A 16,435-nucleotide genomic window follows, 5' to 3' on the forward strand; every position below is an offset into this window, starting at 1 on the left:
TTGATATTTCTCCCAGCAATCTTGATTCCAGCTTGTGTTTCTTCCAGTCCAGCGTTTCTCATGATGTACTCTGCATATAAGTTAAATAAACAGGGTGACAATATACAGCCTTGACGTACTCCTTTTCCTATTTGTTACCAGTCTGTTGTTCCCTGTCCAGTTCTAACTGTTGCTTTCTGACCTGCACATAGGTTTCTCAAGAGGCAGGTCAGGTGGTCTGGTATTCCATCTCTTGAAGAATTTTCCAGAGTTTATTGTGATCCACACAGTAAAAGGCTTTGGCATAGTCAATAAAGCAGAAATAGGTGTCTTTCTGCAACTCTCTTGCTTTTTCCATGATCCAGCAGATGTTGGCAATTTGATCCCTGGTTCCTCTGCCTTTTCTAAAACCAGCTTGAACATCTGGAAGTTCATGGTTCACATATTGCTGAAGCCTGGCTTGGAGAATTTTGAGCATTACTTTAATAGAGTGTGAGATATTAAAAACAACAAAAAACTGTTGTAAACCCCAGAAACCTATTGCTAATCCATTATACTTACTAATAGTATATACCACTGTATATGTCTCAACTTAGACAATAATAAAATCCTAAGATTCACTTAGAAATGGGGGGAGGGTGATAGGAAAGGGGCAGGACATACCAGAAACAGAAACTAACCAACCCCTAAAGAATATGACCCACGAATTAATAATAAGACTTAAGAAACACAGTTTTGATCATCCAACTTTTAGAATGTTATTTCATTAATAAAGGGCCTCATAAGTCTGCTGCTGTTAACATACTGCAGCATCCTAATCCAATTTCAGAGAACAATATTACATCTTAAAAATTTTGTGTTAAAATAATTCTAAGATTCAGTTATTCAAAAACAGGCCAAAATTAGTTTAGAAAATGCTTTTATGCTGTATACTATATTTCTCCTCCTTAGCATTTGTCGAAGTTTCATTATATTATTGGTTTAATGTTGCTCTCTTTCTCTCCTACTAAATTATAAACAAGTATTTCTCCAATAAAGAACTCAAACCCCAGAGAGTAGTACATCTCGGATTCTAATTTGGCACACACAGCATTGAAAGTTCAACGCTATCACGTTAGTGACCACTATACATATATAAGTTAAAGTGACTGTAAAAACAAATAGGACGAATTCTGGAATGATGACAGAATAAAAAGTCCCACAAATTTGCTTCTCCACCTAGATGACGACTGTACTGGCAAAATGCAATTGCCAGTGTGACGTAAGTATTTTGGAATTCTGTAGTCTATTGAGGGCTTGCAACTTCCAGAAGTTATTAGATGTCAAACTGTGGTTAATTTAGTCAATTTCAATTCTCAGCAGTGTTGCAGCTACGCAATTCCCATTCTTCATAATTTGTTCCTGCAGCAGCTGGCACAAAGCCTGCACAAGCCAGGGCAGAGTAGGGAGGAAGGGGGCAGCCAAAAAGGACCCTGTTCTTCAAATATAGGGAATCTGTGTTCTGATTGCTGCCTCTGATCACAGAGGTTTCAAAGAGGCTGCTGCTGCTGCTGTTGCTACTGCTAAGTCGCTTCAGTCGTGTCCGACTCTGTGCAACCCCATAGACGGCAGCCCACCAGGCTCCCCTGTCTCTGGGATTCTCCAGTCAAGAACACTGGAGTGGGTTGCCATTTCCTTCTCCAATGCATCAAAGTGAAAAGTCAAAGTGAAGTTGCTCAGTCGTGTCCAACTCTTAGCTACCTCATGGACAGTGGCCATTATTGCTGAGCCTCCCCCAAGTAATATAAATTCCTCCCCCTCTGGCTGAAGTGACTCCTAGATTTAAAGGGCAAGTGTCTCCTCCCATAATTTTCCCCTTTTGAGAATCAGACACTGACGATTAGAATATTCAAAAACAACCACATATATGAGGGAAATCACAAAGTCATTGTGCATACCTGGGGAAGGTGCAGGCATAGAAAAAAAATCAGAGAAGATTTTAAGGTTAACTCATAAGCTAATTTTTAGCACAAAGAGCCTACAGCAATCAAAAACCCCCAAACAAAAAAACCAGCAAACTTTAGAAAAGGGGAGAATCTGATTTCCAGAAAAATCATAAGATTCAAATGTCCAATTTCCAACAAAAAAATTCAAAAGGCATGCAAAGAAATAGGAACACATGTTCCATTCAAAGGAGGGAGAGTGAAGAAAAAAGAAACTGTCTCTGAAAAAAAGCTGGTGGCATATCTATTAGACAAATGATTTAAGGCAACCACTGTGATGATATCCAAAGAACTAAAGGACATGGTGCACAAAGTCAAGGAAAGAATGTATGAACAAAAGGGAGAAAGCAATAAAAGGCAGAAAACCTAAAGAGAAACCAAAAGGAAATTCTGAAGCTGAAAAGCAAAGTAATTGAAATGAAAAATTCACTAAAGTAGATGTGAGCAGGCAGAAGAATTAGGAAACCTGAAGACAGGATGATGTAAATTCTTAAGTCTGAGAACAGAAAGACTGAAGAAAAGTAACCAGAGTCTAAAGAGACTTGTTGGCCATCATTATTAAGCAGACCAACAAACACTGCAGGAGTCCAAGAAGAGAGAGACCAAAGGGGAAGAGAGAATATCTGAAGAAATAATGGGTAAAACATTCCCAAATTTGATGAAAGACATGAATATAAACAATCAAAGAAGCTGAAAAAACTCAAGATAGGATGAACTCGGAGAGATTCACACTCAGACACATTAAAATCAAACTGCTGAAAGACAAAGAGAAAATGGTGAAAGCAGTACAACAAAGTGACTCAATATACAAGAGCTCCTTTGAGGTCAGGAAACAGTGGGCTGGTATATTCAAAGTGCTCAAAGAAAAACACTGTCAATCAAGAACCCAGTAACTGGCAAAATAATCTCTCAAATATGAGGGAGAAATTATGACATTCTCAAATAAACAAAGCTGAAGGCGATCATTACTTATAGACTGGTCCTGAAAAAAATGCTAAAGCGAATCCTACATGTAGAAATGAAAGGACACAAGACAGTAACTCTAGGTGTCTGAAGAAATAAAGACCTTGGTAATAAGGATAAATACAAGGAAATGCTTTGTTATCTTAATAGTGTTTTGTAACATCACTTTTTGTTATCTATATGATTTAAGAGACTAATATTTTTTTAACTATATTTTAAAGAAGTGAACATGTTAGTCACTCAGTCATGTCTGACTCTTTGTCACCCCGTGGACAATGGCCCACCAAGATCCTCTACCCATGGGGTTTTCCAGACAAGAATACTGGAGTGGGTTGCCATGCCTGATCCTGGGTCAGGAAGATCCCTGGAGAAGGGCATGGCAACCCACCCCAGTATTCTTGCCTGGAATTTTATATTTTAAAAGTTAGTCTAAAAGTGAATTATTCATACAGAAGTGATGTCAACATCAGTAAGTAACTAAAATCAGTTACTAGCCCAGAAGTTAATATTATAATAACTTTGCTTTGTAATTTCACATTTTCTACATAATTTAAAACATGAATGCATTTAAAAATTGTTAGTTTAGGTTTTTGTACATATAATGTATAAAGTTGTAATTTTGTGACATAAACAACTGAAAGGGGTGGGGATGTAACTGTTTAAAAGGAGCAGAGTTTTCATATATCATTAAAGTTAAACTACATAAATTTAAATTTTAGTGTTTTAACTTCAGGATGTTAAATGTAATCTCCATGGTAACCACAGAGAAATTAGCTACAAATATACATAAAAAGAAAAATGAAAGGAATCTAAACATTTCACTACATATATAAAAAAATCAACCAAACAAAAAATCAGACAGTAATGCAGGAAATAAACCTGTAATAAATATAGAAAATAAATAACAAAATGACAGAAGGCTCTCCTTATCAATAATTACTTTAAATGCAAATTGCTTAAACCCTCCAATCAAAAAAAAAAGCAGAATGGATAAAACCACATGACCCAACTATGTTTTCTGCAAGAGACTTCATTGAGATCCAAAGATGCAAACAGGTTGAAAGTGATAGAAAAAGATATTCCATGCAACTAGCAACTAAAAGATAGGCGTGACCATATTAATATTAGATAAAATAAAAGTTAAATTAAAAAAAGTTACAAGGGACAAAGGACATTACATATTAATAGAAGGTTTAATACAGTAAGAAAATAAAACAATTAACATTCATGTACCTAATGATATACCATCAAAATCTATGAAATAAAAAGCGACAGAATTAAAGAGAGTAAACAGTTTTACAAATAATAGTTAAAGATTTCAATGCCCTGTTCAAAATAACGTGTAAAATAGCCAGACAAAAGATAAGTACAAAAAAAAAATGACTTACATGACACAATAAACCAATCTAACCTAACAGACACATTTGAAACACTCTGCCCAACAACAGGATACGTTCTTTTCAAGTGCATTTGGATCATTTCCAGAATATACCATATGTTAGGCCACAATTACGTCTCAATAGATTTAGTAAGGAAGTTGTCATACAAAGTATGTTTTATGTCAAAAATGGATGAAGATAGTAAGCAGTAATAGAAGCAAACTGGAAAATTCACCAAGTTGTGGAAATTAAACAACATACTATTAACCAATGAATCAAATAAATACTAGAGAAAATGAGGGCAATAGTTTTTTTTAAAAGATCAACAAATTGACAAACTTTTAGTTAGATGGACTAAGGGAAAAGGAGAGAATAATAAATTATTAAAATCAGAAATGAAAGTGGGAACACTATTGTTAATTCAACAGAAACAAAAAGGATTATAGGAGTTATTATGAGCAAGTGTAAGCCAACAAACTGGATAACTTAGACAAAATGGAAAAACTCCTACCAATGCCAAATCATGAAGAGAAAATTTTAATACTCTATAATAAGGAATTGAATCAGTAATCAAAAATCTCCTGACAAAGAAAAGCCCTTAAAATCTGACTGTTTTCCTGGTGAAATCCACCAAACATGTGAAGAACTACCATCAATTTTTTCAAATTCTGCCCCAAAATTGAAGAGGAAGGTATACTCCCCAACTTATACTTCAAGGCCAGCATTATCACTATAAGAAAACTGCACACCAATATCCCTTATGTATACTAATCCAAAAATCTCAACAAAAATTGAATTCAGCATTATACTAAGAGGTTTATATACCATGAGCAAGTAGGATTTATTACTGGATTGCAAGGATGATTCAACACAGGAAAACTGATCAATGTAACATACCACATCAATAGAATAAAGAAGGGGGGGGGAAACCCAACATGATCATCTCAATCTATGCAGGAAGTATGTGACAGTATTAAATATTTTAACTTAGAATATAAGGAAACCACCACATAATAAAGGTCATACATGAAAAACCTACAGCAAACGTACTTCCATGGTGAAAGACTGAAAACTTTCCCTCTAATATCAAAAACAAGTCAAGCTGGCCCACTTTCACAACTTCTATCCAACAAAGTATTGAAAATCAGTCAATTAAACAAATAAGAAGAAAAATTATTCAGCAGCTTCAGCTGCAAGCAACAAATTCTGGTAAATTCTCTTTTCAATTTTTATTCCATTAATAAATATTTTCTATTTCCCTGCTATGGTTTCTTAGACATACCCATCATTTAAAAGTAGACTTTTAATTTCTAAATACATGAGATTTTAAAGTATCTTTGATATTAATTTCCCACTCTGATATTATTTTCTCATTTAGTGCTTTCTTCTCTTTAATCACCCTGTGTTTTTTCAGTCTTCTAACTTTATTGAAGTTTTCAATGCTAAGTCAAAGATCTCTCTTTGTAAATGTTACGTTGTATTTGAAAATATGGGGGTTATTTTCAAGTATCTTTCGATACTGATCTCTAACATAATTCTACAAGGATAAGAGAACAAACTCTGTATGATTTCAATATCTTTAGACCACCCATTTTTTGCACCTGGTCTTATGTCTCTGGATATGTTCCAGTGTCTCCTCGTTTATAATCTATGGGAATTTGAACAGAATATGTATCCTACTGTTGTATGAAAACTGTATAAATCTTAATTATGTTGAACTGGTGAACAGTGCTTTTCAAGACTACTGCATCCTTCTACTTCTCTGTATATTCATTCTATTAATTTTTGAGACTTTGATATTGAAACTCCAACTAAAAATCTTAATTTAACTACAAAAAAATAATTGTAATATGTAGTGGAACTACATATAACCATGTTCTGTATTTTCCAAGTCTCTTGTAAATGTGTTATCATATTTCCAAAATTTTTAAAAATGGCCAAAACAAGGGGTACTCTGACCCTCCTGTTTCCCTGTAAAGCATGAAGTAAATTTCCCAAATGAAAAAAAGAAAATTATCTGTTTGCAGATAATATGATCATATATGTAGAAAACTCTGAAGGAACCACACAAAAGTCTGTTAGAACTAATAAACTTAGCAAAGTGGCAGTAAATGGTCTACACACAAAAATCAGTTGCATTCCTATATACAAACAAGCTGGAAAGAAAACAAATACAATTCAATTTACAACAGTATCAAAAAGAATAAACAGTTAGGAATGAACTTAGCCAACGAGTGAAATATCTGTGCAATGAAAACTATAACATTGCTGAAAGAAATTAAAGACAATAGGAATAAATGGAAACACATCCCCTGTTCATGACATCTTAATACTGTTAAGATGTCAATACTACCCAAAGCAATTTATAGATTTAATACAATTCCTATCAAAATAACAATGATGTCTTTTTGCAGAAAAAGGAAAACCCATCCAAAAATTCATTTGGAATCTCAAGGGACCTGAATAGACAAAATAGTCCTAAAACTGACAAAGCTAGATGACTTAAACTTAAAGGCAGCCATATGCCACTGGAATTGAATATACAGTGCAGAAATAATCCCACATATATATAGTCGAATTATTTTCAATTATTAAGGGTATAAAGACCGTTCAATGCGAACAAGACAGTCTTTTCAATACACAGTGCTGAAACACTGGATATCCAAATGCAAAATAATGAAGCCTAACACCATATACAAAAATTAATTTTAAATGGAACCATGACTTAAATAAAAGACCTAAAACTATAAAACCCTAAGAAGAAAACACAAGATAAAAGCTTCACGACAGTGCATTTGGCAGTGATTCACTGGATATAACACCAAAGGCACAGGCAACAAAAGAAAATATAGACAATTTGGACTTGCTAAAAATTAAAAATTGTGTGCATCAAACGACATTATCCACAGAGTAAAAAGACAACCCACAGAATGGGAGTCAATATTTGCAAATCATGTATCTAATAAGGAACTAATATCCAGAATATACAGAGAACTTCCAAAACTCAACAAGAAAAAGATAAACAACCACTTTAAAGCTGGGCAAAGGATTTAAATAACAGGCATTCTCTGAAGAAGATATACAAAGGGCCAATAAACACATGGAAAGATGTTCAACATCACTAATCACTGGGGAGCTGAAAATCAGAACTACAATGAGATGCCACCTTATACCCATCAGTGTGACTGACAATATGAAAACAGAATAAATATAAGGAGTGTTGCTGTAGATGTGGGAAAATTGGAACCACTGTACTTCACTGGTGGGAATATAAAGTGCTACACCACTGTGGAAAATAGTTATGATGGTTCCCCTAAAAATTTAGTTACAAAATAATCTAGTTACTATACTTTCAGGTATATACTCTAAAGAACTGAAGGCAGGATCTTGAAGACATATCTATGCACCCATGTTCATAGCAGCATTATTCACAATAGCTAAAATGTGGAAGCAACTTGAGTTGTTAACTGACAAATGGATAAGCAAAGTCTGATACACACATAAAATGAGATATTATTTAGCTTTAAAAAAAAGGTATATTCTGGTGCTACATATGTATACAGCATGGATTAACCTTAAGGTCAGTATGCTAAGTGCAATCAGCTAGCCACAGACAGACATATACTGTTATGATTCACTTATCTAAGGTACTTGAGTCAAAATCATAGAGAAAGAATGCAGAATACTAGTTGCCAAGGCCTCACCTGGGAGGTGAGGGGGAGAGGGGGGAATGGGGAATTCAGTGTTTAATGGGTACAGAGTTTCAATTCTGCGAAATGAATAAAATGTTCTGCAGATGGATGATGGTGATATATAGACACCAATATGAATGTACTTAATACCAATGAACTGTAAACTTTAAAATAGTTAAGGTGGTGTAATATACATTATGTGTCTATTAACAATTAAAAAAGGAAAAAAAATGACCTCAATCTAATTAATAAAATGCATCAAACAAACACAAATTGCAGGTATTCTACAAAACAACTAGCCTGTTCTCTTGTAAAAGGCCACACACATGAAAGACTGTGGCACTACTTTAGATTAAAGTAGATTCATGAACACTAACTGTGGTCTTGGATGGGACAAAGGAGTTGTTTTTGTTTTTCATATAAAGAACATTACTAGGCTACTGGCAAAAGAGAATTATGGTCTGTAGTATTATGTTGCTTCTCTTGTGGCTCAGATGGTAAAGAATACACATGCAACGCAGGAGATCTGGGTTCAATCCCTGGGTTGGGAAGATCCCCTGGTGAAGGGAACTGCTACCCACTCCAATATTCTGGTCTGGAGAATTCCATGGACAAAGGAGCCTGGCAGGCTAGCTAACTTTCTGCTTTAGATCACTATATTATAGCAATATTTTTCTTTCTCAGGAAGACATTTAGTATCATATTTATCATATTTACCCATATGATATTTAGCGTAAGGAGACATGAGTATAACTTCCTTTTAATTGGTATACAAAAAAAAATCATACTCAATTATATAAGAAGAGAAATGATGAAGAAGATGTGGTAGGCAAAAATTTTAACAATTGGGGGAGACATAGGTATATGAAATTTTTGTACAATTCTTGCAACTCTTTTTAAGTGTGAAATAATTTGAAAATAACACAAAAACAAACAAACCAAAAAATCCAAGACACAAACAGAATAGCGGCACTGCAGTCAAGTGATAGTGTGTGGTTAAAAAAGGTCCATCAAGGTAATCCAAATATATTATTGTATTTAAGATCACTACTAAAGTGAAAATGTAACAAGCCATGCTTTAGATTATACTAATGATCAAATCATTTAAGGGTCAACACTCATATGTTCTGTGAAACCTGCACTGTCCAAAAGCAACAGGATACTCTATACTGTATACACCTCTAACCTTAATTCCTCTCATGTCATGTGGGAGTTATCTGCTCTCTCTTGCATGAACAGATAGTAGGCTCTCAGAGGAAAAGAACAATGTTATATTTATTTTTATATTTACATGACTGGAACAGTAACAAATAATTAACAAAAAACAATGTCTCCAAAGCGTCTGAGTATGAACACAGACTTTTCATACAAACATAAAATTAGCTATAAAGCATTTCAATAATACTTTCATTACATGATAGCTCCTCAGAACTGGTTTTAAAAAAAAGGTCTAAAGAATCTAGTTTTAAAGAAAAGTATTTACTCTGGGTGTATATTTAATAGGCTAGTATCTTAGAGATTATATCATCAGTAGGAAGAACTAGCATCTGTTACACAATTGCTATTTGCTCAGTTTCTATGTGGTTGGAGAAACCGAGGCTATGAGAAACTGAATAATGTTCCCACCATCACACAACCAGGAAAAGGCAAGGCCAGGAATTGGTAAAGTTCACTATAAAGTCCAGGTTCTTTCTGCAACTTCAAAAGCCATACAAAATCAATACACAGAAAACACTTGCATTACTATATATTAACAATGAAAAATAAGAAAAAGAAGTTAAGGAGTCAATCCCATTCACCAGTGCAACAAAAAGAATTAAATATCTAGGAATAAACTTACCTAAGAAGTAAGTTATACAACACTGATGAAAGAAATCAAATATGACATAAACAGATGGAGAGAGATTGCACATTTCGGGGTAGGAACAATCAATATTGTGAAAATGACTACACTACCAAATGCAATCTACAGATTTAATGTGATCCTTACCAAATTACCACAGCATTTTTCACAAACTAGAACAAAAAATTTCACTAATCATATGGAAACACAAAAGACCCCAAATAGCCAAAGCAGTTTTGAGAAAGAAGAATGGAGCTGGAGGAATCAACTTTCCTGACTTCAGATTATATTACAAAGCTACAGTCATCAAGACAGTATGGTATGGGCACAGAAACAGAAATATAGACCAATGGAACAAGATAGAAAGCCCAGAAATAAACCCATGCACCTATGGATACCTTATTTCTAACAAAGGAGGCAAGAATATACAATGGGGCAAAGAAAGCCTCTTCAATAAGTCGTGCTGGGAAAACTGGACAGCTACATGTAAAAGAATGAAATTAGAACACTTCCTAACACCACACACAAAGATAAACTCAAAATGGATTAAAGACTTAAATGTAAGACCAGGAACTATAAAACTCTTACAGGAAGACATAGGCAGAACACTCAATGACATAAATCAAAGCAAGATCCTCTATGACCCACCTTCTAGACTAATGGGAATAAAAATGAAAGTAAATAATTGGGACTTGATTAAACTCAAAAGCTTTTGCAGAGCAAAGGAAACTATAAGCTAGGTGAAAAGGCAACCCTCGCAATGAGAGAAAATAATAGCAAATGAAACAACTGACAAAAGATTAATTTCCAAAATATACAGGCAGCTCATACAACTCAATACCAGAAAAACAAACAACCCAATCAAAAAGTAGGAAAAAGACCTAAATAGACATTTCTCCAAAGAAGACATACAGATGGCTAACAAACACATGAAAACATGCTCAGTATCACTCATTATTAGAGAAATGCAAATCAAAATTACAATGAGACATCAACTTATACCGGTCAGAATGGCAATCATCAAAAAGTCTACAAACAATACATGCTGGAGAGGGTGTGGAGAAAAGGGAACCCTCTTTCACTGTTGGTGGGAATGTAAATTGATACAGTCACTGTCGAAGACAGCATGGAGATGCCTTAAAAAACTAGGAATGATATGACCGAGCAATGCCACTGCTGGGCATATACCCTAAGAAGAAGTGAAGTCGCTCAGTCGTGTCCGACTCTTTGCGACCGCATGGACTATAGCCTATCAGGCTCCTCTGTCCATGGGATTTTCCAGGCAAGAGTGCTGGAGTGGATTGCCATTTCTTTCTTCAGGGGATCGTTCAGACCCAGGAATAGAACCCGGGTCTCCCGCATTGCAGGCAGACGCTTTACCGTCTGAGCCAGGACCCAATCGAAGGACACCAAAACTGAAAAAGACACATGTACCCCAATGGTCACTGCAGCACTATTTACAATAGCTAGAACACGGAAGCAACCTAGATGTCCATCAACAGATGAATGGATAAAGAAATTCTGGTACATATACACAATGGAATATTACTCAGCCATAAAAAGGAACAATTTGAGTCAGTTCTAATGAGGTGGATGAAACTAGAGCCTATTATACAGAATGAAGTAAGTCAGAAAGATAAAGATAAATATTGTATTCAGTTCAGTTCAGTCACTCAGTCCTGTCCGACTCTTTGTGACCCCATGAATTGCAGCACGCCAGGCCTCCCTGTCCATCACCAACTCCCGGAGTTTACCCAAACTCATGTCCATCCATCCATCTCATACTCTGTCGGCCCCTTCTCCTCCTGCCCCCAATCCCTCCCAGCATCAGAGTCTTTTCCAATGAGTCAACTCTTCGCATGAGGTGGCCAAAGTACTGGAGTTTCAGCTTTAGCATCAGTCCTTCCAATGAGTACCTAGGACTGATCTCCTTTAGAACGGACTGGTTGGATCTCCTTGCAGTCCAAGGGACTCTCAAGAGTCTTCTCCAACACCACAATTGAAAAGCATCAGTTCTTCTGCACTCAGCTTTCTTCACAGTCCAACTCTCACATCCATATGTGACCACTGGAAAAACCATAGCCTTGACTAGACAAACCTTTGTTGGCAAAGTAATGTGTCTGCTTTTCAATATGCTATCTAGGTTGGTCATAACTTTTCTTCCAAGGATTAACCGTCTTCTAATTTCATGGCTGCAATCACCATCTGCAGTGATTTTGGAGCCCCCAAAAATAAAGTCTGACACTGTTTCCACTGTTTCCCCATCTATTTCCCATGAAGTGATGGGACTGGATACCATGATCTTCGTTTTTTGAATGTTGAGCTTTAAGCCAACTTTTTCATTCTCCTCTTTCACTTTCATCAAGAGGCTTTTGAGTTCCTCTTCACTTTCTGCCATAAGAGTGGTGTCATCTGCATATATGAGGTTATTGATATTTCTCCTGGCAATCTTGATTCCAGCTTCTGCTTCTTCCAGCCCAGCATTTCTCATGAGGTACTCTGCATAGAAGTTAAATAAGCAGGGTGACAATATACAGCCTTGACATACTCCTTTTCCTATTTGGAACCAGTCTGTTCCATGTCCAGTTCTAACTGTTGCTTCCTGACCTGCATATAGGTTTCTCAAGAGGCAGGTCAGGTGGTCTGGTATTCTCATCTCTTTCAGAATTTTCCAGAGTTTATTGTGATCCACACAGTCAAAGGCTGTGGCATAGTCAATAAAGCAGAAATAGGTGTCTTTCTGGAACTCTCTTGCTTTTCCCATGATCCAGCGGATGTTGGCAATTTGATCTCTGGTTCCTCTGCCTACTAACACATATATATAGAATCTAGAAAGATGGTATTAAAGAATTTATTTGCAGGGCAGCAATGGAGAAACAGACATAGAAAACAGACTTATGGACAAGGGCAGAGGGGAGGAGAGTGTAAGATGTATGGAGAGAGTAACATGGAAACTTACATTACTGTATGTAAAATAAATAGCCAATGGGAATTTGCTGTATGTCTCAGGAATCTCAAATAGGGGCTCTCTATCAATCTAAAGAGGTGGAATGGGGAGGAGATGGAAGGGACATTCAAGAGGGAGGGGATGTATGTATACCAATGGCTGATTTATGTTGAAGCTTGACAGAAAACAACAAAATCCTATAAAGCAATTATCCTTGAATAAATAAATAAAAGCCATTCAATGTATCTCTGTACCACTCTAAATAGTAAGCATAATTTTCATATTTTCATAAAATTTAAATGACATGATCAATATAAAAGTACTCTGAAAGTTTAAAGTTCTAAAAATAATATAAGACAATATTTTAAAAATTTATCATCTTTCTAGCTATCTGTCCTCAAACTCACTTTCAAATAGAGAGGTGTTAGCCCCCATTTTTAATAGATGAAGGGAGTATAAAACTCAGAGAGGTTAAACAATTTGAGTCACAAAGCAGGACTAGACTCTAAATCTTAAATCTTCTGTTTCTATTTCTATTATCTCCTGATGCATCCAAAGTATAAAGTAGTAGATCTTTAGAAGAAAAATTGTATTTATTTAGAATGTTAAAATCAAGTTATATATAAGATATGGATTTAAAAATTCATTTGGAGACAAATATTTTAATCACTTTCATTAATTTTATAATGTATATGTTATACTCAATTACTCAGGTATACATACACTTATTCTGCAAAATGAGGCACACCCACAGCCTTCTCATGTAAAACAAAACGAATTATTAAACTATTCAACATAAACTTTTGTAAGTATATTTAAAACCTAAAATGAGGTTGCTGCTGCTACTGCTAAGTCGCTTCAGTTATGTCTGACTCTGTGCGACCCCACAGACGGCAGCCCACCAGGCTGCCCTATTAATAAGCCTCTCCTGTTCGTTTTTAAACTTGTTCCTTGGTTTACTGTCTCAAGCAAATATGAAGTAACACTAATGATACAAATAGCCAAGATCAAGTGCCAGCTGCATATGCATATTATTCTTTCAATCACTGTAAAACATCTCAAGTAAGTACTACTATCATCATCAGTGTTAACAGGTGAGTAACGAGATCAAGGTTAAGTAAACTGCTCAATTATACAGCTAGTAAGTGGTAGGAAAGTGAAAAAGTATTAGTTGCTCAGTCATGTCTGACTCTTTGACCCCATGGACTATAGCCTGTCAGGCTCCTCTGTCCATGAAATTGTCCAGGCAAGAATACTGGAGAGGGCAGGATGTGGTAGAACTAGAATTCTAAACCAGATCAATCTGAGTTCTTTATTTATAATTACAAGGTTATGCAATCTCTAAACAATTTTCAAGTGTAGTGTGATACTGAGCTAGGGACACTTGGAATAAATAAGAGAACTTCTGAACAGGAGAGGACTGATTCCTAACTGAATATAAGAGCAGAAATTACTTCAAAATTTCAAAGGGTTTTAGAAAACTATTATGACATCAAAAGACAAACTGAAGTGACATGACTAGAATAAACTTTCAAGTCTCCTACTTCAAAACATACTGTGCTACTAAATCCTAGTTACTTTGAAGAATGTTACATTATTACAATAACCCTTTGTCTATGTAGAATTATATTTTATAATTTATAAATTCAATTTCTCTTTGCACTGTACAGAAAATATCCATCTGGATTTATCTATTCAATTCTTGGCAGTTTCATTATTTGACTTTTTGTGATTTTCATAAGTTTTATTGTAATACCTATATTTCCCCCTAGAATCTTATTTTGTATAATGTTCTGATTTTCACTTTTTAAGAGAGAAGGGCACTGAGATGAGAACAATGAAAGGTGATAACCCATTTTTCCCCCTAATAGGACTTATTTTGACACAGCAAAAAACACCATTTTTACTAGATTTTATGCTACAGGTCAATAATAGTAAAATTACCTAAAGATCCATTTGTTTACACATTAAAATGAGATAATGACCTTTGGTGTGAAAGATCTCAATTATCCTACTTACTAATACCACTGTGATTTTACCTTTGGATAACTCTGTTGGTAGTGTAGTTATTTATTCTCTTAACAAGCCATCCCTTGGAACTATTAAAGCTCTGAAAGCTACAAATATTCAGATTCTCTGACATTTGGCTATTATCTCATTGTATTTTTTGGCTGTTACACGTTAACTTAAAAAGATAAACTCATGATTTCAGAGTATTTTTACATTTACAGAAAAGTTACAAAGATACCATAAAGAGCTCCCAAATACTTTATATACATCAGCTATTATTTTTCAATAATAAATGTGAAGTATGTTATCCTATCAAATGACAGAAAGATTGAGTATTTCCAAAGAAGATCAACATATACTGGAGAACAAAATGCTATATATAAAAGGACACATATAGTACAAAATTAGGAGGGATAATTATTTTTACTATCTGTAGAAAATAAAATTTCCCAAAGCAAATACATTTTAAAATTGTTTTGAACAGACTTATATGTATAAAAGGCATGATAACAAATCTAAGGAGGTTCCATATGATGAAGTTGAGAATGTATCTTTTTTGTAGATAACCTAATAAAATGGCAAATATTGAACCCATCTTATATTAAATCCCAGATATTTAACTCCCTAAAAATATCATTTAAAGTCCAAAGTGTATTACCAAATCTAACAAAGAAACAGTTGAAATGATCTGAAAAGAATACAAATGAAACCATTAAGAACAAATAAAAGTTTTATAAAGAAAAAAGAAACTAATAAAAACCTGTGGTATGATGGGTAGGATGACAGTATTCTCAGCAGGGACTGGCAGGACAGGGATCACAGGGACAGTGGGAGAAGAGGGAGATACAGCTTCTGTTGGCTAAAAATCATCAATGACAAAAAATCAGGAAAAATATAAAATAAAAGGGAAACATATAACAGAAAGTTTTGTCCAAAGATAAATTATAGTTTTCAGAAATAACTAAAATAGGTAAAATAATATATTACTTCAATTTAAATGAGAAAATGCTCTTAGAAGTAATTATACCACCAATAATAATTTTAATGACTCTAGTTAAAATAAGTGACTACTCTTTAGATGTTTAAATGAAAATAATAAAATATAATGATTTAACAATACTCCTCCACTGGGAGATAAGACACTCGCTTCACAGACTACAAATATTTTTATAGCATTCAGGATATATTTGACCACTTGCTTACTTGCATTCAAAGAATCAATTACTCTCATGATTAATTCAATTATTTTTTAAAAAGATGTAAATGGAACACAGGGTGTCTTGTAAAAGTACCAATCTCTGTTACCTGGATTAAATCATAAATATTTGCTGTACCAATGACATATTCTATACAAGAATTATTAACCTCATATCCTATACAAAATCTGGAAATTAACTGATGACCTAAATATAAGCATTAAAACCACAAAATTCTTAGAACATAGGGATAAATCTGGATATAACAATGGATTCTTAAATATGGTATCAAAAGCAGATGTAAAAAAAAATTAGACTGTATCAGAATTCAAACCTTTTGTGAAGCAAATGGCATTATCAAGAAAGGGGAAAAGAACATATAGAATGGGAGAAAATCTTGCAAACTGTACATCTGATGATGGTTTCACATGAAGAACAGATAAA

At 34.6% G+C, this 16,435-nt stretch overlaps 1 protein-coding gene across 6 annotated transcripts in view; it reads right to left on the bottom strand.

Moving 5' to 3' along the window:
* The window catches only part of DLG1 (discs, large homolog 1 (Drosophila)), a 275,289-nt gene that overhangs the window by 131,872 nt on the left and 126,982 nt on the right, over nt 1–16,435 (bottom strand). For 5 of the 6 annotated variants that reach the window (XM_010834376.1, XM_010834377.1, XM_010834379.1 and 2 more), the window contains exon 6: nt 15,556–15,654. The exons of the other annotated variant lie outside the window; for it this stretch is intronic. In XM_010834376.1, the coding sequence (XP_010832678.1) occupies nt 15,556–15,654 (99 nt within the window). The remainder of the gene's footprint in view (nt 1–15,555; nt 15,655–16,435) is intronic. 6 annotated transcript variants of the gene reach the window in all.

Source organism: Bison bison, unplaced genomic scaffold, assembly GCF_000754665.1.
Source record: "Bison bison bison isolate TAMUID 2011002044 unplaced genomic scaffold, Bison_UMD1.0 scf7180017864032, whole genome shotgun sequence".
In the NCBI taxonomy this organism is placed as follows: Eukaryota; Metazoa; Chordata; class Mammalia; order Artiodactyla; family Bovidae; genus Bison; species Bison bison.